This window comes from Mastomys coucha, unplaced genomic scaffold, assembly GCF_008632895.1.
Source record: "Mastomys coucha isolate ucsf_1 unplaced genomic scaffold, UCSF_Mcou_1 pScaffold8, whole genome shotgun sequence".
Lineage (NCBI taxonomy): Eukaryota > Metazoa > Chordata > Mammalia > Rodentia > Muridae > Mastomys > Mastomys coucha.
This window is the reverse complement of record NW_022196914.1, coordinates 62,144,236-62,164,798: the sequence shown is the minus strand read 5'-3', so window position 1 is coordinate 62,164,798 and position 20,563 is coordinate 62,144,236. Positions and strand designations below refer to the sequence as shown.

The window sequence follows — 20,563 nt, the reverse complement described above, 5'->3', positions numbered from 1 at the left end:
CAAAGACTTGGTTGGTATCAGTTCTTGACTACCAGTATTGGAATAATTTGACAGCCAGGGTTAGCTTCCCATACAACTCCATTGTGTGCTTCAGCAACAGAGCAAAGAATATCACTTGTGAGCTACTGCTTTGTGACTCTCATGGACCAAGAGTTAATGGAACTCTGCCCCAAAAAATAGTCCTTGAGGAACATGATGAGGTTGAGGAACTCGAAGACGTGAAAGTGTGCTGGGAGAGAACTATATTTTCATCTCAGCCTCGGTCTTTGCACATCGCTCTTTGAGCTTCCTAGGTTTACTCAGGCCCCACTGCACTTCATCTAAAGGGAGAAAGTCAGGATGAGAGTGAAGCAGCCAGCAAACAGACAGGACCCACCACTCCCTGCAATGCCAAATCCTGTGGCCGTTCACCGCTATTGTAGGGGAGAGACTCATAGAAGTTTTTAAAAGTGTGTATCTGTTGATTCAAAATAACACAGTTCAAAGTAACTGATGTCCCTAGTCTTTAATGGGAACAGTTTGTCCTTACTTATTAGAATTTGGTTTTTTATTTTTATAGTCTCTAAATACTATATGTAAAAATATTTTGTAATGCTTTACATGCTACACCAATTTATGGCTTGCTTATTGTATTTGGTTCAGGTCAAGTGAGTATAGTGGTTTATCTTGATCTCTATAAATCCATTGTATTGTAGAACACATTGATAATCTTAATTGGACTTTCCCAAGATTCCTATCAGGGAGCAGTTGTTTTCAGGAAAAGACTGTTCTTCATTTCTTTGCAATGAGAAGAATTTGGCTTGATGCTCCATGAAAATTGACCATGTCCTGGTGTCCTGGGTCATTTCCATATCATGTTTCCTGTATCAGTATAATGAATTTTTCTTTCAGTGAGTTGAAGAGGGTGGCTTTTGTGTGGGCAAAGACAGAGTGCCTGAAGCCTTGGACTGGGGAGGTTGCTCAGTGAGAAAGAAGTAAGGGGAAGAGAGAGGGAAGAGGAGGAGGAGAGAGGGGGAGGGAGGGAGGGAGAGAGAGAGAGAATGAATGTGAAGGAAGGAAAACATTGCCAAGTTAAGAAAAGGGGTTAGGAAAGGAAGGGCAGCTGTTGAAGGAGCATACGCCTCATGCTCTGCTGTTTCCTCGTCTTGCCTTGTCAAATCTCAGTGCATTCACTCGGACATTGGTGCTTTGGTGACTGCAGATTTCAGGGGAGGGAGCGGTCAGAAGTACTTCACAGAGGCTCCTTGCACATTGCTAGGCTAGGTGCCATAGAAAGCTGGCATGATGGGTGGTCTGGACAGAGGTGGGAACAGGCTAGTTCACTACCACATCTGGGTTTTTCCTAACCTGTCTTTAGCATCTTGAGTTAAAGAAGCAAGTAACAGAATTGGGAACAGACAGGTGGACCCAGGAAAGTTCCCTTAAACTTTACCCTTTCTGTCTAGCGGAAAGATAGAGTACTCTGACACGATGGAGTAATCATGAACTTGACCCCTTCCTTGGCTTAATGCAGTCATGGAAGCCAGTTGGAACATTTCATGTACTGGGTATAAAACACTCTGAAAGCATTATCTTTTTGCTGATGCCTTTATATGTATGTTGCCTGCATAATTATATTCTTCCTTTGTCAGATAATTTTTCCACAGTGCATTAACATTTCCAACCAATCATTTATTGTATAGCTTTTTTTTTTTTTTAAAAAAAAAGCCAGAACCGTCATTTCTGAGGGAGACTCCATGTCTAATATCTGGTCCCTGTTCTGTGTTAGCTGCATGTTCAGGCTCTCATTGCATGCAGCATCTGTTACCCAGGAAGTGACATTTCCAAGGGAGATTCGCCTGTGGAAAACATAACTTTCCTGTTCTCTTGCTGCTTTTCCCGAATAATCTTTTTTCCTTTTTTTGATTTGGTGGGTTTTGGTGATTTATAATATGTAGTCTAAGATGGAAACTGTCTGCAACGCTAGTCTCTGCTACCTGCTCCCCACCCCCAACACCTTTCTGTGAAAAAGAACAAAATCTACTCACTTGTTTAAAGACAACTCTCTCCTGGGCCCAAACTATTAAAGGCTATTTGAATTATGAAACTCATTGTTTTGTTTTGTTTTTTTTTTTTTATAAGTGTTAGGTTCTGGGTCGAAGCTTCATGGGCCAGGTAGGTAGTTAGAAGAGACGGGTTTTAGGAGTAAGCATCAGGCAGCACAGCCACCTCATGCAGGAAGACAGCTTTGCAGCATAAGAAGTTGCTACATGGCTCAGCCATTCTCTGTCACCATTCTTATCAGAAGTGTGTAGCTCAGACTTAAGACTGTGAACCACCACCCTTGAAAAATAGTTCCATGTCTTCGTAAGAATGAGGTCATTAACTCGAATGCTCTATAAAGACTGTACTGTTAAAATGTATACCATTGGACCATTTTGTCAAGAAGAAACCGAGCTCTCTAAGGAGCTTGTCTCTGCCTCTAATATTGGTAGACGTTTCTACCTCCACCCCTTTTATATTGTAACCTCTGTTCATTTGTCTTTCAGCCAATATGGGACATGTTAATGACCCCTAATTTTATAAATCAAATTATTGCTGCTCATACTGTCCAGATGTGAACCTAAGCAGACCGTGTGGGCTTTCTGACTTAATGGCTAAGCGATGCCAGCCTTTCCCTGGTAATTGAACCTTCTGTCATCTGCAGTCAGCAGATGATTGGTCTCGAAACAGGAGGCACACAGTCAAACTTCCTGTTCATTTCAAGGGAAGCCAGGAACAGATGGAGAAGCATCAGATGCAAGAACCTTATTAATCATACCGTTTCGGTGGAGCCCTACTCATGTCCCGACCTTACTCTGGACACCATGACAGACTCTGGGACTGCTGGGGTAGTATCCCACCAAATGCCTTCCCAGGAGGGCTGAGCCATCTTGAGCAGTTCTATACCCCCAGTAAAAGTGTGCCTACTTATTTGACCCTCTTGGAACACCTGCAGTGTAGTTCATTTGTTTGTCTTCATAGTTTTTATTTTAAAATGAATACATCCCCAAGATGACCAAAGCCACACAGAGGAAGATTGGAAGACTCTTTGAGAGAGCACCGCTGTCTGTCTAGTTCTGAGTCCACCAGCCTCCTGTCACAGCCTGCTGGCAGGTCCTAGCTCTATACTGACATTGTTCCAAGTGTGACTAGTACAGGAATGACTACAAAAGTTTTGGTTAATTCATTTTCTGTTTTATATTTATAAGAGTAAGTAAAGGAAGCATGTCAGAAAACTTGATTCCACACCTCCTTCTATTTAGAGTCCCTGTTGTAGGGTCCTGTGACTCCTTTCTGTCCTGTTCTGAAGTCTACACAGTGGCTGTGTCATATACTCTGTGTGATTTTATCTTAGATCTGGCTTTTTCCCTTTCAAAGTGAATGGTCAGTTGGCAAAGGAGAGAATTGTGCCCAAGCTGTTCTCACAAACCCTCTTGTGATTTTTAAGAGTAAGGGGGTGTCACCATGATGGGGCCTGCTCCCAGAGGGGAGCCAGCAATCAGATATGGACTCTCTTAGGAAAAGAAGAATATGTTCCGTAAAGGCCAGACCAGTCAAGGAGCAGTTCTCACTTCCTGAGTCTGTTCTCTGGCTACAGATTAATTTCTAATGTTACCATCTGGCTCTGGACAGTCCATTTTTAAAGTACACAGTAAATGGGGAGTCCCTTGAGTTGAATGAATGTTGGCTCTGGCTGGTTCGTTGTGTGAGATTGAACCAATTCTTTATCTGGGTCACCGATCTGCCCACCTCCTCATAAGATGGGATGATGACAGAGCCCTCCTCATGGTGTTGTGGACAATTGTATTTGGAAATTTCAGTACAACCACTCAAGTCCAGAATGTAAGCATATATTAAATGCATCATCATGTTGGCCATGACGACTGTCATCTCTGTGCCCACAGTTCAGATGCTCTGGGCTTAGTGCATTGTTTCTGATCTTGTGTGGTTTGGGATTATTTTTCCATGACCACATTTTAAAGAGCATACAGTTTTCTGAAGAATTAAATGACTGAATGGTAAGCGCTGCCCCCTTCCCCTGGCCACCAGGGGAATCCATACACTTAGAAAAGACCTGGGACCTGGGGAGCAGAGCAGGCTCCTTCAGAGTAAACCACCCTTCCCTGTCCTCTCATTGACTGACTGTAGCAGTTCACAGGCAGATTTCTCCTCCTTACCCTTTCTCCCAGAGCCCTCTAGTGCTGTGCATGCATTGCTCAGAAATTCAAAACCATCAAAGGAGGTTACCTCGAAGTGCGGAAGAGTGAGGATCAAGAGTGAGGACCGGAAAGAGAAGCGCTCCTGGAGCCTTAACCTCTGCTGTGCCAAGCGCTAGTGGGTAAGGGGGCGGGGGACTTGGTGCTCACGCCCCGCCTCTGAGTCTGTCCCAAACAAGACTGCTGCTCTTTCCCAGGCTGCTGTGCTGGCTCCCGGAAGTCGCCTGAGGGCATATCGTGGTTTCCACTGTCCCCTTTCCTCCCTCACTAACTGGCTTCATGCTACTCTCTGTTCCACAGTCTTCCTTCCTCACCAGATCAGCACACACAGAAGCTCCTGCAGCCAGTCTCTGATTTGTACTGTCCGGGCTTTGAGATTCACTTAAGACCATGTGATCCGTTGTCTTCCGTGAGGTCCATGTTCAGAGGTCTCCGGAGCTCTTCAGTCTCTTAATTTTGAATTTAATTTAATACTTAATTTGCAAAGCCCGCTTTAAGCCCCACACCTTAGGTTCAGGATAGGTCATTGTAACCAGATGACGCGTTAGTGACTGCTACCACCCTCTCACTTTCTTATGTTTCGCACACACATTTGAAGTAACCTGTGCACGCTGCTGATGCCAGCCATCCCTACCTCACGTGATTGCCAGGGTGGAGGTAGCTTGGCAGCTGAGAACACATTTTTAAATACACTTGAACGGTGTAAATTTAATTCGTTTGTATTTAGCTAGGTTTCCCGTCCTCCCTTTCCCCCCTGTACTCCTCCCCCCTCCCCCGGCCTAGAGTTTAAGAACTAGAAACAGTTCAGTATGGCTGCTGTTATTAATCATATTAGTCTTTGATCATTTCTCTTAGCTGCACAACGAGGATCCAGAGATACTGGATGTTTAGTTCAAAGTTACCTGACTCTCGCTGCTCATAGAGAAACCAGGAACATGTCAAACACGTTCTTCACCTTTTAGAATTTTTTCTTTTCTTTTTCTTTATAGTGACTGTTATGCCTAGAAGAGGATCTAAGTATACTTAACATAAAACTCACAGAGAGGCCACAGCTGTTTTTTTTAACCCCTTTCTGGTTTCCCTTAGTGGCCTCAATGAACATGTCTTTCAAGACTGTGGCAAAAGTGACCAACAGGCGGAGCCCTAATTCAGTCTTGTGGCGATTTCTTTTAACTTCTCCCCTTTAACAGAGTTGCCCAAGCGCGCTATTGGAGTCAATTGAAAACATCTGTTGTTTTATTTATAGCTACAATTTCTAAGAAGCATATTCTATAGCGGTTGAAAAAGGAGTTGACAGCTCATAATTCATAAAGTTACTGGGGCTAATCTGATAGAACAAAATGTACAAAACTCCTTCCCATGGTGCAGGCGCTATCACTTCCTGTTCAGCCTTACGAAGAAGTGGTGCTAAGAGAGGGGTGAGGTGGAGGATGGGAGCACGGAAAGGGTCCTCTCTGAGATGCTAATGGAAGAAGAGAGCGCCCCACAGCGAGGGCAATGCCTTCCCCTCCACCAGCACGCTCCACCAGCCTGAGTCACTGGTACTTTTTCATTAACAACATCCCAGGTATTTCCATTTATAGAAAATCAGCATTTTCCCACCATTCCCACCTTGCAATCAGGAAGTTCCAACTGTGTCCTGTCTGCAGGACGCCACGCTACCACTTGGAGCTAAGGTGTTGATTAAAAAGCCTTATTGGTTGCCTCCCATCTGGGTGGCAGGCTTATTTTACTCCTTTTCATTCAGCAGTTTGCTCCTTTATATTGAGTTGCCCACTTCACCCCCACAGACCTTTAAGCAATTATTATGACACGCGCACTCCTCAAATGTCATCTCTCTGTTTGTTAGCTTATTCTGAGAATCTTTGGTGGAACAAGGTCAGATATAATCAATATATACTTAATATTTTGCTACAGTTCTATCTGCAGTGATTCCTGGTATTGCAGTTAAGGAAAAAAAAAAAAAAAGATTAGCCTGACACAAATGACTGGCCATAGCTTAGTACTCTTTCCAGCTGGAGGTGTTTTTAAGAGACTGTACTGGCATAGTCCATCTTGCTCCAGCGGGCCTATTTAGTATCCTTAAAGCCAAGTTACTTCTTTAATGAATATGTTTGTGTTCATTTATTTGGTGGACATGGCATCTTTTGATAGAGGAAAATGTGTTAGCCCACCAGAATTAATTGCCCGGAACAGAAGTAGTAAAGCCTTATTATTTCTTTCAAACCATGATCCTCCACACCATTAAGGCTGTGTTTACCTATATCTCAAGATCATTGCCTCTATTCTGTGGAGATAGCATAGCTTTCTGTCTGTGATTTTTTTTTTTAAAGGGGTTTTGTTAATGAAGAACTCTGACTGTTACAAACTCAGTTTCTCCATGTATTTCTCCCTTTTTATCGGGGATTTTCCCATTCGGTATTTTGAGTCATTCATCTTTCTTGCCCATCCCATATGCAATTCATCTTTCTCTTGTTCTTCCTCCACTGATATTCTAGTCACTATTTGTTTTGTTTTTATTACTTATTTTTTACGCGTATGGGTGTTTTGTCTGGGTGCCACATACATGTACTGCCTTCAGAAGCCAGAAGTCCAGCCAGATCTGCCCGGACTGGACTTATAGCCATTGTGAACTGCTGTGTAGGTACTGGCAATCAAACCTGAGACCTTTGAAAGAGCAGCTAATGCTCGTAACCACCAAGCCACCTCTTCAGTCCCCAGGTCTTTACTGGGCCTTTCCTCTACCTGATGACTCACAAAGAGCCCTTCATATTTTGCCAAATATGATAAGTTGGCCAGTTATTTTTAGCTGAATAAACCCAGTGACATTCCTGAGGAAGAATGTGCTTAGTTTAGCCTTATGAGAAAAATATTTAATAAATGCTGTCCCAAAAATATTTAGCCTGGCTGAGTGGGCTGGCAGGGGCTCAGGTCTGATAAAGAAGAAGCGATGGTAAGAAGCTGGCCCACCAATCCAAGCCCGATTTGAGCAAATGTGCTTCTTGTCACCATGGCTCCTACGTGCTGCCAGGATCTTTTATATCAATCTCCTGCAAAGCTTTTTGCAGCCTCTGCTCTTGGCTGGCTGGGTAACCTCCGGAATGCATCCAGGGGGCCTCCCAAGAAAGCAAGCTGGATTCATTCAAGTCAGTTTGCCACTTAACTGCTGTACTGACTTTGGGCAAATCACTTCGTTATTTTACATCTTTCTTTCCTCATCTATTAAATGGGGAGAATTATACGGCCTCCCAAGGCTCTTTGGGTTCTGAGGGTGAAAGTCAAGGGGCTTCTCACCCGCAGTCATGGTAATTGGGCTCCACTGCTTCTCCAGTGCTCCCTTTCCACAGTCTCTCTTAGCCATACATCAAAACTAAGGAGTCTTGCCATTGGCCAGAATTTACCTGGGACCTCAGTCAAGTTGTGACTCTCAGATGCACCAAACCACAAGGCTCTCTGCCCCCAATATCTATTGATATGACATTAGGTAGGATATCAGACCCAATCACTGACACAGGGAGAGCTTCTACTTAGTACCATCTGCACAACACAAGTTAAGGTGCTTTGCTGAGGTCCACTGTAAAACCAACCTGTAGGACTGGAGAGATGGTTCACTGGTTAAGAGCACTGCTTTTCCAGAGGGCCTGAGTTCAATTTCCAGCAACCACATGGTGACTTACAACCATCCGTAATGGGATCTGATGCCCTCTTCTGGTGTGTCTGAAGACAGCTACAGCGTACTTACATAAATAAAATTAATTAATTAATTAAACAAACAAACAAACAAACAAACAAACTGGGAAACCAAGCACATGTAGGCAACAGTTATCAGTATTCTGGCTTCTGTAGTCCTCTTTATAGCTGGAGGAACACTCATCCTCAGTTCTTGCTCCTTGAAAGTTTGTGGTCTGAGATCTCGCAGCATGGGTATCAAACACTTGCTCAATTGGGATTATTGATATGTACCTGAAAGCTTATATATCACTATCAGAAGCATTCTTACTTAAGAGGTGTTTTCTAAATACTTAAAGAGTTTGCAACTGACTTTCTAAACAAAGGAAGGTTTTTTCACTTTAGGTGTGGTTACTGATACATGAGCTCAGGTTACCAAAGAACTTGGTAAATTCTGGTAATTTGGTAAGGACTTGGTGAGGAGCTCTTTCTGGCGTGTATGACCTCCTTCCACAGATCCTCCTCTGGAAAGGGTGAGAACACTGATCTCATGATGAAGGGAACCACCCCCTCCACACATATACTCTGTCTCTCTCTGTCTCTGTCTCTGTCTCTGTCTCTCTCTCTCTACACACACACACACACACACACACACACACACACACACACACACTCACACACACCATTTAAACTCAGTAATCTTCCAGAGGCTATCTCTTGAGTATCATCACTTTGGGAGCAGGGGGTTGGTACCTCAAAGGGCTTCAACATATGGATTGTGGGGAACACAATACAGTCCGTGGTAACTAATTCACACCCCTTATCTTGAAATGTACCAAAAAATAATTACAGATAACATTTATGACAAAATATTAATTGTAGGGTCTAGGTGGAGTATAGCCAGGCATTCAAGTTTTCAGTATATTTTTAAATGTCAGAGAAAAGCCCTGGCTCCCTAGGCTGACTAGGATGGGCTTTGGTGCTCTTTGTTGCCTCTGATTTCCATCCAGCCTTTCTTAAAGCTCTCAGCATTGTTCAGCTGAACCAGTTTGCTGCTTTGGCAGTTTCTCCTTCTCAAGTTCTGTCCTCCGTTGGCCAGCGTTTGCTTCTGCTTGGTCAGTGGGTTACCAGCCTAGAACAGACATCTTTCTGGCCTCTGGTGTCACTCTGATAACTTTCCAATTTCTTCCATTTCCTCTAATTGCATTTTGGGGCTCCTCAAATTCCACCTTATGATCTGGCTTCATTGTAGCACTTAACATATTTTATAAGTTTGATGGTGAGGTTTAGTATCAAATGTATATGGGAGAGACATGAGCATTGCGGCCAGCCCTCCCTCACTTTGTTCTGCAAGGTGTCCCTACTTCCATCTACTATGCCTACTGCTCCACTGTGTGTACTGTTGATTACCTGTACTTCAAAACTGTGAGAATGGAGGAGAATACATCTACTGTCTAACTTGGGGCAGGATATATGTAAGCGGATGCTGCTGTGGAGGTGGCTTTTCTTGAACCCACCAGTACATGGCCATTGCCTGATGGGATTGAGGATTGCATGCCTTCTGTGTCACGTGGACACTCTTCACTGCAGTTACCACTGAAATTTGGGATCCTTGAAATTTTGGGAAACATCATAGGAAACATTTCCAAGCCAAGGACTGATGCAGAGAAAACTGGTCCATGCTAAGCACATGCACACTACTTAGGAGCTTATGACATGGACCAAATGGAACCACCCCCTCCATACAAACATACTCTCTCTCTCCCTCTCTCCCCCTCCCTCCTTCCCTCTTTCCCTCCCTCTCCCCCCTCTCACTCACACACACACACACACACACACACACACACATACACACACACACCATTTAAACTCAATAATCTTCCAGAGGCTGTCTCACATTTCTCAACATCTGTTTCCTTGTCTTTAAATCAAGAATAATAAAGACTAGACATCTTGAGCTGGTATAAAAAAAAATAAGAGCATACATGTTAAATGGTGTGGGGACATGGCTCCTAGCTGGTGTCATTAACCCTTCTTCCTTCATGCATTCAACAAAAAGCCAAGTGCCACTAACATGTGCATGAAATGTAATTTTTTCTCTCTCCCCATCCCCACCTCCCCATTCTTTCTTTTATGGGTTATCTGAGTCATGCTTCAATTGAAATCTTTCTAAGCCAACAGACCAAAAGAACAACTTCCCTTATAAATCATTGGCCTTTGAAACTTGGACTCAACTATAAATTATTTTCTTGGTAGGAAATTGGGGGGGGGGGGAGCTCACACTCTTTCCTATTTACCTCCTGCTCAGCATTTTAATTTGCTGTGCACTGTAAGTTGTCATCTTTATATCAGATTCCAATTTAGGCGATAAAGATCACAATTAATTAGCCTGCCTGTCAAAGATTAAGTGTAACCTTGCACTTCCCTATTCTAAAGTCACTTTATAGCCAGTAGAGACTGTCAGAGGCAAAGCTGTGCGCCTGCTTGTACTTCCTAAGACCTTTGCCTGCTGTTTGTTTCTGAGGCCAACTGAGAAGCCAGTCTAGAAATAAGATTAAGTGGGCAGAGTCTCCTAGTCTTCTCTTCTGACTTGTGGAGCAAAAAAAGATTAAGCAGGGGATGAACTTGGAGATGCTCAGAACTAAGGAGTGTAGGATATCTATCTATAAGGACTCGCAGGCATCCGTTCAAATCTATTAGCTGCTTGAAAATGTCCCGGTTATTAGTTACCTCCGAAAACAGTGTGGTTATGCCTGAAGATTTACTTTCACGTCAACTCCCATTTTTCATTGCTCCTCCTTTGGTCTTCATTCTCCGAAGGAAAACCTAGTTTGCTTGTGGACACTTAGTAGAATTTATTACACAATCATTCCAACTTAGTTTTTCCTTCAGATTCAGAGATTTGAAGTCAAATGACTTATAGATTTAGCATTGTGGTCCTTATTGGGAGAAAATATGATAAGTTCAAAATAGTATAATGTTTGAGTTAACTTCTGAAAAGATACTGAGTATTATTTATAGAACAAGAAGCAAAACATTAATATCTACTGTCAGATATGCTTCAAGCTCCCCTCCTTTAAGAAGTATTAAGAAAACTGACCTAATATAATAGATAGTCTGCTCTTAAATTTTGTCATCCCCAATGAATATTCAGAAATCCTTTAATGGGGCAGGGGAGATTGCCTAGTAGAGTCCTGGCTGCTCTTGCAGAGGACCCATGTTGAGTTTCCAGCGCTCACATGGCAGCTACAACTATCAATAACTACAGTTCTAGGGGATTCAATACCCTCTTCTGACCTCCTTGGGCAACTAGCATACATGTAATGTGGTCCATGTAGAGACATGCAGACAGACAGATATTAATACATGTAAAAATGAAACCCTTTGAATCTGTTGATCATGATGATGCTAATGATTGTCTTTCTACACCCCGGGTACCTTGTCTGTTGAGGATCTATTGCTCACTAATCCATACTAACTCATATAATTACTCCCATTTTACAGATGAAAAAACTCAGGTCTAAGTCAATTAACTTGTCCAAGATTACTATTATTAAATGGTACCCCAAGGATGGAGACCCACGTCTCTTTGTGTGTTTAATCATGTCAGCACTACTGATGAAACCAGTGTGTATCAAAATTAACAAACCCATGGGGTTTTTTTGTTCTTTTTGGTTTTGCTTTGTTTTTGATTTTTAGTCTTACTGTCTTGCCCAAAGAGTACTCCAGCTTTTGATGTGGCTTGCAGCCTGTAGAGCTTAAGAAGTTTGAAGTCCAGGGTATTAGCTGTTATAGGTAGACAGTATGAACGTGCTTACAGCATTTGTTTAAGAAAAAAATTGAGGTTGCTTTGATTTGTGTCCACTATTTTTTTTTCTTTTGAAGTCACTAGAGAAGATTGGTTTTGACAGAAAATAAAGCTTGGATTCAGCAAGTCAGTAGACAATTTAACATCTTGACTTAATAATGATCCCCATTTGCATATATCATTTCTTTCCTGTGTATTCCATGTTACATTTTGAGTGGGAACGAGCAGTTTTTCACACACTTCCAAGCCGCTTCCATTAGAATGAAGTACTTGGCTTGGGCAGTCTCTGCGTTTTGATGTTTCCGCTTAAACTTTCCACTCACTCCTGCCAGGCACTAACTTTAAAATGTCTTTTTTTTTTTTCTTTAAAAATTTTTTTTTTAATGGAGAATGCCTCCAAAAGCTGCAGCTGTGTGTTGGTTTCATCTTGCACTTGGTAGCGTTGGCACCACTTAGAGCACAGAATGCTCCTATCTCCCACACACCGCTGGTGCCCAGGAGTGTTGAGGCTTGCCGGCTTTAGGAGTTTGGGAAGGGCTTCAGTTGGGAGAGAGGTTCTTTTCTGTTCTGTGATTGGCTGTCACTAGGGCCTGCAGAAAGAGCAAACAGAAAATGCAGCCTCAGATGTAGCATGAGTAATTTCTTCTATGACCTGGGGCTCCTGGTTCATCGGAGTTCTTGTAAGTGTGGAAGGCTAGCCTAGTCTGCCTTCCTTACCAGTTATACATGGTTTAGACTCACTCCTCTCAGACCTTTGGACTGTTCTGTGTTTTCTTTCTTCCTTGCACAGTGTTGACTTTTTCTGATGAAAAATGATTTGGCTAAGTGAGAAACTGGGCTTGGGTGTGTCAGGAAATCTACAGACACTTCCAGATGCTTAAGAATGATTGTAGCTCTGCAGACCTTAGACAACGCAGTATGGCAAGCTTCCGAACTGAAGTGCATTCTGATTCAGATCCAGAATATCTGAAAAATTGCATCAGATGGAATGTATATGTAAAATGGAGATGTTCATGCTGCTAATTTGGGTTTTGCTTGACAGCCCCAACCTGGACATTCTGTAGTTTTTGGTTTGTTTGCTTGCTTGCTTGCTTGTTTGTTTGTTTGTTTTTAAATAATTTTTGGTACCATTATGTTTTATCAGACTTTGATTTGATGCTTCAACATGGACTAATCAAGGAACAGCTAGCCTGTTAGTCATCCCTCGCTACTTCCTGCTGATATCTCTTACCATGAAATCTACTGACAGAAATATAGGTCTTACATATGTATTTAATAGAATTAGAGAGCCAGGCAGTGGTGGCACACGCCTTTAATCCCAGCACTTGGGAGGCAGAGGCAGGCGGATTTCTGAGTTCGAGCCTGGTCTACAGAGTGAGTTCCAGGACAGGCAGAGCTACACAGAGAAACCCTGTCTTGAAAGCCGGGGAAAAAAAATAGAATTAGAGAATAGTTGGGTTTAGAATTGTTGTAAGAAAGTAACACTTGTTTTAGAGTACTGTTTAGAATTCCAGTGATGATCCCATTGTCTAAAGTGAGTGATTGGAACTGCCGTGTTAGCTAGGTCTGAATACTTCAGAGAGGAAGCAGGCTGAGTGGGACCCTCTACTAAGGAGTAGGGCATCCTAGAATTGTTGTTGTTTTCATTGTCTTACCTTGTAAAGTTTGCCCTTTCAAGCTCCTATTGCGAAATCCCGGTCAGCTGTCATGAGTCATGCCTTTGTGCAATCAAGCTGCTTCTTCAGTATTAAAAACTTCAGCTGGGCATCCCCTCAGTACAGCACCAAAAGGAGAACTCCTCCTTCCCCGATGTGCGCAGTGCTTTGAAAAGGCCAGTGTTCTCACAGATATCTGGTGGGCACCACAGCGGTTTTCAGAGACGTCATCTAACAGCCATCTAGGTGTTAGATGGAAACACTCTGTAGCTTAGGATATTGATTTTTGTTATGGGTTTTGTTTTTTTTTTCAGCTGAAGTAGAGGGAGATAGAAACCTCTTGTATGCGCAGCACTTACCCAACTAGCAACTATTGGGTGCATATTTCAATAATAGTTACATGAAATTTTTAATTATCATTTAATTTAGTTTTCATATTTGCCTGCAGAAATGATCGCGTTGATAAGATTTTGGAAAGAGATAAACTTTATTAAGCAATTTCAATCTCTGTGCCAGTGGGGTTTTTTTTTTCCCATTAAAAAATGCTTATGTTACATGTGAAGGGAACAGGAGGGTTGGAGGGTTAGTTCTATGAGTGCAGGATGGGTATGTGTCTTTACTACGTAACCTTGGGTTTGGAATTTGGGGCTGTGCAGAGGCTTCTTAGCAGGAAGACCCTGGACTGAATCCTGATGGATAGCTCTTCTTTTTATCTTCAGTTTCTCTTGTATGTATGCACATGGAGAGGGTGACCTTCATTTTGTTCCATGTAGAAGGGAAGGTATTTGTGGGAGAGGATACTGTTGTGAGCTGAAGCTCTAAAGTCAAGGGAAGTGGTTTATAGTTTATCAAAGGAAATGAAATGGTTTGCCCTTTGCAGCTGTTGCTGCTGCTATGTGTCTGTGTGTTTGTACGTGCACCTGTGTGGTGTGTGGTGTGTGGTGTGTGTGTGTGTGTATGTGTGTGTGTGTGTGTATGTATGTATGTAGGTAGGTATGTATGGGTGTATATACACACACATATGCATGCATGCATATACAAGTAAAGGTTTTTGATAACATTTACACAGGGGCTTAATTTGTTGTTGGGTAGCCAGTGGTCATTTGTGTTGGCTTGCAGTGATGCCTTGGCATTGATGGAACTCAGTGCAAGGGTACAAAAAGAATACCAAGCTACTAGGAATTCAGATATGTCAGTTATGTGCCATGGTAACAGACTATCTCAAGATTTTATCTAGTCTCGCCTACCTGAGCAACAGTTCTTTCATAATAACCTAGAGGTCGGACTTGGTTTCAGATTTTCTGGACTCCCTGGTTGTGTTCAGGACATGGGGCTGAAGCATCTTTTTATTCTCCCTGAACATGCAAGCTCCAGTCTAGCCTGGATCCCCTTTACCTGGGCCCAGCCTGTATTCTGAAGTGCCCTAACATAGGGCAATCTATCCCAGGAAAGATGCCCCAGAGGGGAGAACATCAGAAGCCCGTTGTGAGGGTATTCTTGGTGAGCATTCAGAGAACTCTCTCTGGAAGGCAACAACAGATATGTCTCTGGGGCCCCAGCAGTGTGCAGCATGGTGTAGGGATCCCTTTAAGAAACTCTGGTTTCCTATGGTTGGGAGTAATTGAATTACTTGTATTTAAAAATTCTTCATTGTGGTTGAATGTGTTTGACTGCCTTGCATGAAATCTAATGTTGGGAATGTCTCTCTTTCAGCGTTGACCCTTCCTGATCTGGCCGAGCAGTTTGCCTCTCCTGATGTTGCCCCGCCTCTCCTTATAAAGCTCCTGGAAACCATTGAGAAGAAAGGTAACCAGACTGCTAGAGGAAGTCAGTTCTTATTTTCAGTTTTATTTCATGACTGTTATAATTTATAAGTATCTCTGGGCTACACGTTATATGACTGTCTTACTAACTGCTGTGGATAGAGGCTATGTTATCCTCACTAGTCGTGTAGGGACTCTGTACTAGGAAGAAATCCTAGCTAATAATTCCTAACTCTAGGTCAGTGAGTGGTTCTCAACCTTCTTAATGCCGACACCCTTTAATACAGTTCCCCATGTTGTAGTGACCTCCAACCATAACATTATTTTTGTTGCCTCTTCACGGCTGTAGTTGTGCTGGTGTTATGAGTCATACTGTAAATATCTGTGTCTTCCCATGGTCTCAGGCAACACCCACCAAAGGGGTTGTGATCTACAGGTTGAGAACCGCAGCTCAAAAACTAATACATGCTTACTATGTAGAAGCTATTCAGTTCTTCATAATTTAATAAAGATGATTAACCTGCTTTTTAATAGTCCTGGATTTGCCAAAATTATTGACATACCAGATAAAATTAATTGTTGACGTTGGCTTCCAAGGGTATTTAGTACACATCAAGAATAGATACCGGATGGAAATTGGAATGTCCCTCTGGCAGCAGGCTCACAGGTTCTCCTGAGAGCTGTGTTTTGCATACATGGTCTGTTTTGTGTCCTAGGACTGGAATGTTCGACTCTATACAGAACACAGAGCTCCAGCAACCCTGCAGAATTGCGACAGCTTCTTGATTGTGGTGAGTGTCACGGGCCTATTATAAATGAAGATGAAGTTTCTGTGTTTGATGATGTATCCTACTCCCATTCATACAACACTGTAAATCTCAAAGGAATTCTCAAATCACGTGCAGGAGCTCCTTCTACCCTAGTACATTTGCAGTCCCTGCCTTGGCTATAGGGCTCCTGAGTTGGGGTTGGAATATAAGCCTCAACCCTTTCCATACACACAAGCCCCTGGGTTGAGCAAGAATTGCAGAAACAGCCTTTTTGACATTTACCTGACTCTGTCTCTGTCATTGTTCCTGAGCCTTGCTTGTCAGTCACATCTCATTCATTTGGGTCAGCCAAAAAGATTCTTAGTCTGTGTCATTTAACAAATGTCTCCTGGTGTCCTCTTACCCTTTCCCGACTCTCTTTCCTTCCCACCTGGCTTGCTGGCTGTCTTGCTCTCCTGCTTACTTTTTTACACCCTATATACATTGAGTAACATGGCATTGGGTGCTTTATTCCATAGTGTACCAAAACCCTGCCCTCTGCAGAGAGAAAGTACCAGGTTAGCATGAGTATCCCCACTGTGGTTGATTTCATGATGACTAACATGTCGTTGACTGTGGAGTTGGGAAAAATTGAGAACATTTGGTCTCCCGAACCAGCATCAGCCAATCCAGCTCCAGCACACCCTTACTTACGAGACACTTATTCATTCAGCCAAATGGTGGCTTCATATGGCTTCTTCTTTCCTTTCCATACAGGGTAAAGTAGCACAACTTAGCCTAGCTGGCTTTCTTCTCATGCCAACTTCTCTCTCTCAAGTCCTTCATCCCTTCACAGTAGTCTGTCCCTTTCTGTCTCCATCTTGTAACTTTCTACCACATATCATTTACCCAAGTTTGTATATTTAAATGAAAGGGTTGCATTTGCTGTTGTTCTTGTTCTGGGCAAGGTTCCTTCAAAACCATGCTGGCATGAGGATGCCCACGTGACCCTCACAAGGTAACCCTTTGAAGAGAGAAGCAACTTCAGGATTAGGCAACTCAGGGAATTTCTACAAAAGGTGTTTCTTAGAGGAAAGAGCGAGACTAGATGTTTATCAGTGCGTGCTTTCACTTGAAGCAAACCCAACCAAGTGTCTGAACTCAGGTTCCTTGTGAGCCTCGAACTCAGCTGAGCACACACAGGGCAACATTGCTTCTGTGTGTGTGCCCCATGCTTTTACCAACAGGGTCACTGGAAGCTGACGGGCAGAGACCTTACCAGGGTGTTAAGGAAACGCTGAATTTTGCTCTCTGCCAATTGAAATAGAGTTCCATGTTTTAGTTACAAAAATAAAAAAAAAGGGCAGGGGGAAGGGTGAAATTGAACACATGCTAAAAGTCACAGGAAACGAAAAGACACCAGAAACTAATGAAACTATGAAAAGTTGTGGTTAAGGTTTTAACGTTACCAATACAAAATGATCCAGGTTAGCTTTGGAAAAAGTTTTTGCTTTTTTTTCACACTACTCATGAGATGGTGTAAACCACCAAGATTCACTCACTCACTCACGTCAATTATGTATTTTGACAGGCAGCTTTCCTTCCCCATTGACATCAAAACCCACATGTAGAAAACTGGTACACTTCCTAGCTAGAAAAGAGCAAACATTATCTAAACTCTGTGTCTCTGGGTGTGGACTTCTCAGTCCTCTAAGTTATTACAGTATCCATGGGGAGCCTCAGTTTCACCTGACAAATGCTAGCATTCAAATGCTATTGTAATTTTGCAATGCCAGCCACCCAGAGGTGAGCACCAACCTGCTTTTCTTCATCCTTTTACAGCATCTCATGTTAACTTATAATGCTGCTGCTTGTGACTCTTAAGTCTCCAGCAACAAGAACCCAGATGAAGCAAATTCCTTTCACAGGATTTGGTGGTAGGGTAGCAAACCTGTGATTTATATCCAGATTATTCTGGTTGTCTCTGCCTTCCTCTCACCTTCCTCATTTTACCCTAAAACAATTTTTGTTGTTGTTGTTGTTGTCTTACTTGAATTTTAATGGTCTAAGTTTTCTCCTGACATCATCTGGTTTCTCTTAATCTGAGTCCTGCTTCCTCAGCCTGGCGCTCTCTCTGTGTCCCTCCGGTCAGGAGTGGGGGAAGGTCACAGTCACTGCAGCGTATTTAGCCACATCCCTAGCCTCTACCCACCCGGTGCCAGTAGCATCCACCCCCAGTCACGACAGTCAAGAACGGTCTCCAGAGAGCGCCAGACTCTTCCTACTCTTACCCCCACGCCCTGGGAACCACTAAAGCAGATAGAGATCAACTGGTGGCTGGTGGGGGGGGGGGGTTGGGAGCGGGACTTCCCCGGGCAAGCAGAGTAGTGAGGCATTGAAGGAATTGGTTACCCATCAGTCATTTGGTGAGACGTGAAGTGAGGGACTACTACCTCTTAGCTGTGGGTAGCTAAGAGCTGCCTGGTGGTATTAATACAGAAGAGGAGTCATGGATCGCACAAGTCAGAAAACCCAAGGCACGTGAGAAGTCACTGCACAAAAAAAAAAAAATAAAATAAAAAAATAATAAAACCAAGCGTACCCTATCAGCAACTCCCATGGATTTTTACACATAGGGAATTTATCCCAAAACTCATGTGGTGTAATTTCATTCAAATACTGTGAAGACTAGGTGGACCAAAGTCCCTAGGTTCTTATGAAGGTCTCGGGAGTGAGCACCTGCCCAAGGGCTCCAGACCTGAACTCTTTACCACAGCTCCCGTGTTGGCTGCTGAGCAAGGCTGGAAGATTAGGGGAGAGGCATACCCTATCCTTGAGGCTCCCTAGGTGTGACATGAGATACATAAAACAGACTGCTTGCCAGGTGTCCTGGTGAAGGCATTGCTCATCAGCCCCACAGAAAGAAGCACTAAGGGGATGAGGCCTGAGAGAGGAACGTGGGATTGGAACACCTTGACGTCTACACCCATCTCCTCATGGTGCCGCATACGTTTTTCAGGATGAGCAAATTCAGAGATAACTCCTTTTCAAGGCAGAGAGACGTGACAGGAGGCATACAAGGGCAGCATCTAGAGGAGGCAGAAACTTCAGCCGTTCTTTGGAGTTCCACACAGATGTCCATATAATCTTAATTGGCATTGTATCATTTTATAAATAATGGCTCAGTTTCAGGAGAGACCCTTTATGCGAAGGCCCAGCATGGCCTGTGCATCCTTGTTAGGATGTGCTGTGTTGTCTGGTTAGCTCAGATATTTCAGGGGTGCAGTCTGTTATCCTCTTTTCTTCTTGACCTGGCCTATGTACATTGATATCAGGCTGTGGTATCATGATCACGGACCTCTGGCTACTTGGTGGGATGATGGAACGATGGGACGACGTGTCGGGAAGGCTTTTTGTACCTCAGTCTCAGCCCAGATTCCCATAGCTTTTCCGTTTGTGGGTCATTCCCCATAAAGGGACGGGTGACCTCATGTGCTCATAAAGAAGCTGGCAACAGTAAAGGTGTCTGAGCTAAAATTTAAGTCGAAACCAAACAGGTAACAATCTAAGATGTTTTGGCCATATTTCCCCATGCCATGCTCCACTTTTGCTATCTTAGGTCTGAACATACAACATTCGCACTCTTCACTGTGTATGCAGTCCATGCTGTCAGGCCACACGCACCTCAGATCCTATTCAACACTGTTGTGTGTCATGGATTATATACACACAGAGATTCCTGCTCCGTAGAAAACAGTGTGATCGAACTTTGGAAGACCTTGATATGAATTTTCCTACCATCCTCAACATGTATGTCTTTAGTATGTTTGTATACATTTACAGACACACACATATACATATATGCACGTACACAAATGTTAGTTTGTCTTTGGATTGAATTATACAAAAATGCTTGATTGTAAAAATTGTTCTTTGAGTTTCATTTTTTAAAAATAAGTTAAATAGATTTTGGGTTGGAATCATTAGGAAAGAATTTCCAGAAAAATTTGGGATGGCCCTTGGCATATAATTCCATCATTTCGTATCATGTATTTATACAAAGCAACATCCCAGCATCGACAATTTTTAAGTAAACATTGATTACCTCCAAAAGCTCTGAAGATGCTTTGAATCTTGAAGCATCAAATACTCAGCTAAAGTTTACTTCTGTATAAGAGTAAACAAAGAAACCTCTTATTAGTATGCAAATTACCTTTCACCTTTAATCAATGGTAAAAGTTATATGTGTTCTTAGCAATTCTTGTAAAATAAATTGCTTTATAATTTCATTAAGTATTTGCTTTGTGTGCCTGTTTTATGTACCTAACTATCTTGGATCATACAAAAATTTCTTGGGTACAAGAGATCATGAATGGGCAAAGGTATTTTTGTTTGTTTTGTTTGTGTATTTGTTTGTTGAACAGGGAAAGTTTAAGGAGCCTGCTTTACACTATCATCTTTAGTTTGGGGATAGCCCAAATACTGTCCTCTCCTTATGTAGAAACATCTTAAAGTGACTCTTGTATTTCTCATCTTCTAGACACTGCCTGAACCAGCCACACACTGGGTTATATAATATCTTTATATTAGCTTGCTCCATTTTTCTCCTTGGCAGCAGAACCCCCAGGGCCTTAGAGAAGGGAGGAGATGTGTATGTCAGGTCCTCCCTCTGAGCACAGTA

General features: G+C 42.8%; 1 protein-coding gene across 1 annotated transcript in view; it reads left to right on the top strand.

Moving 5' to 3' along the window:
• The window catches only part of Pik3r1 (phosphoinositide-3-kinase regulatory subunit 1), an 86,270-nt gene that overhangs the window by 41,521 nt on the left and 24,186 nt on the right, over nucleotides 1–20,563 (top strand). The window contains exons 3-4 of the mRNA XM_031360480.1: nucleotides 15,084–15,176; nucleotides 15,850–15,924. Coding sequence (XP_031216340.1) covers nucleotides 15,084–15,176; nucleotides 15,850–15,924 — 168 coding nt within the window. The remainder of the gene's footprint in view (nucleotides 1–15,083; nucleotides 15,177–15,849; nucleotides 15,925–20,563) is intronic.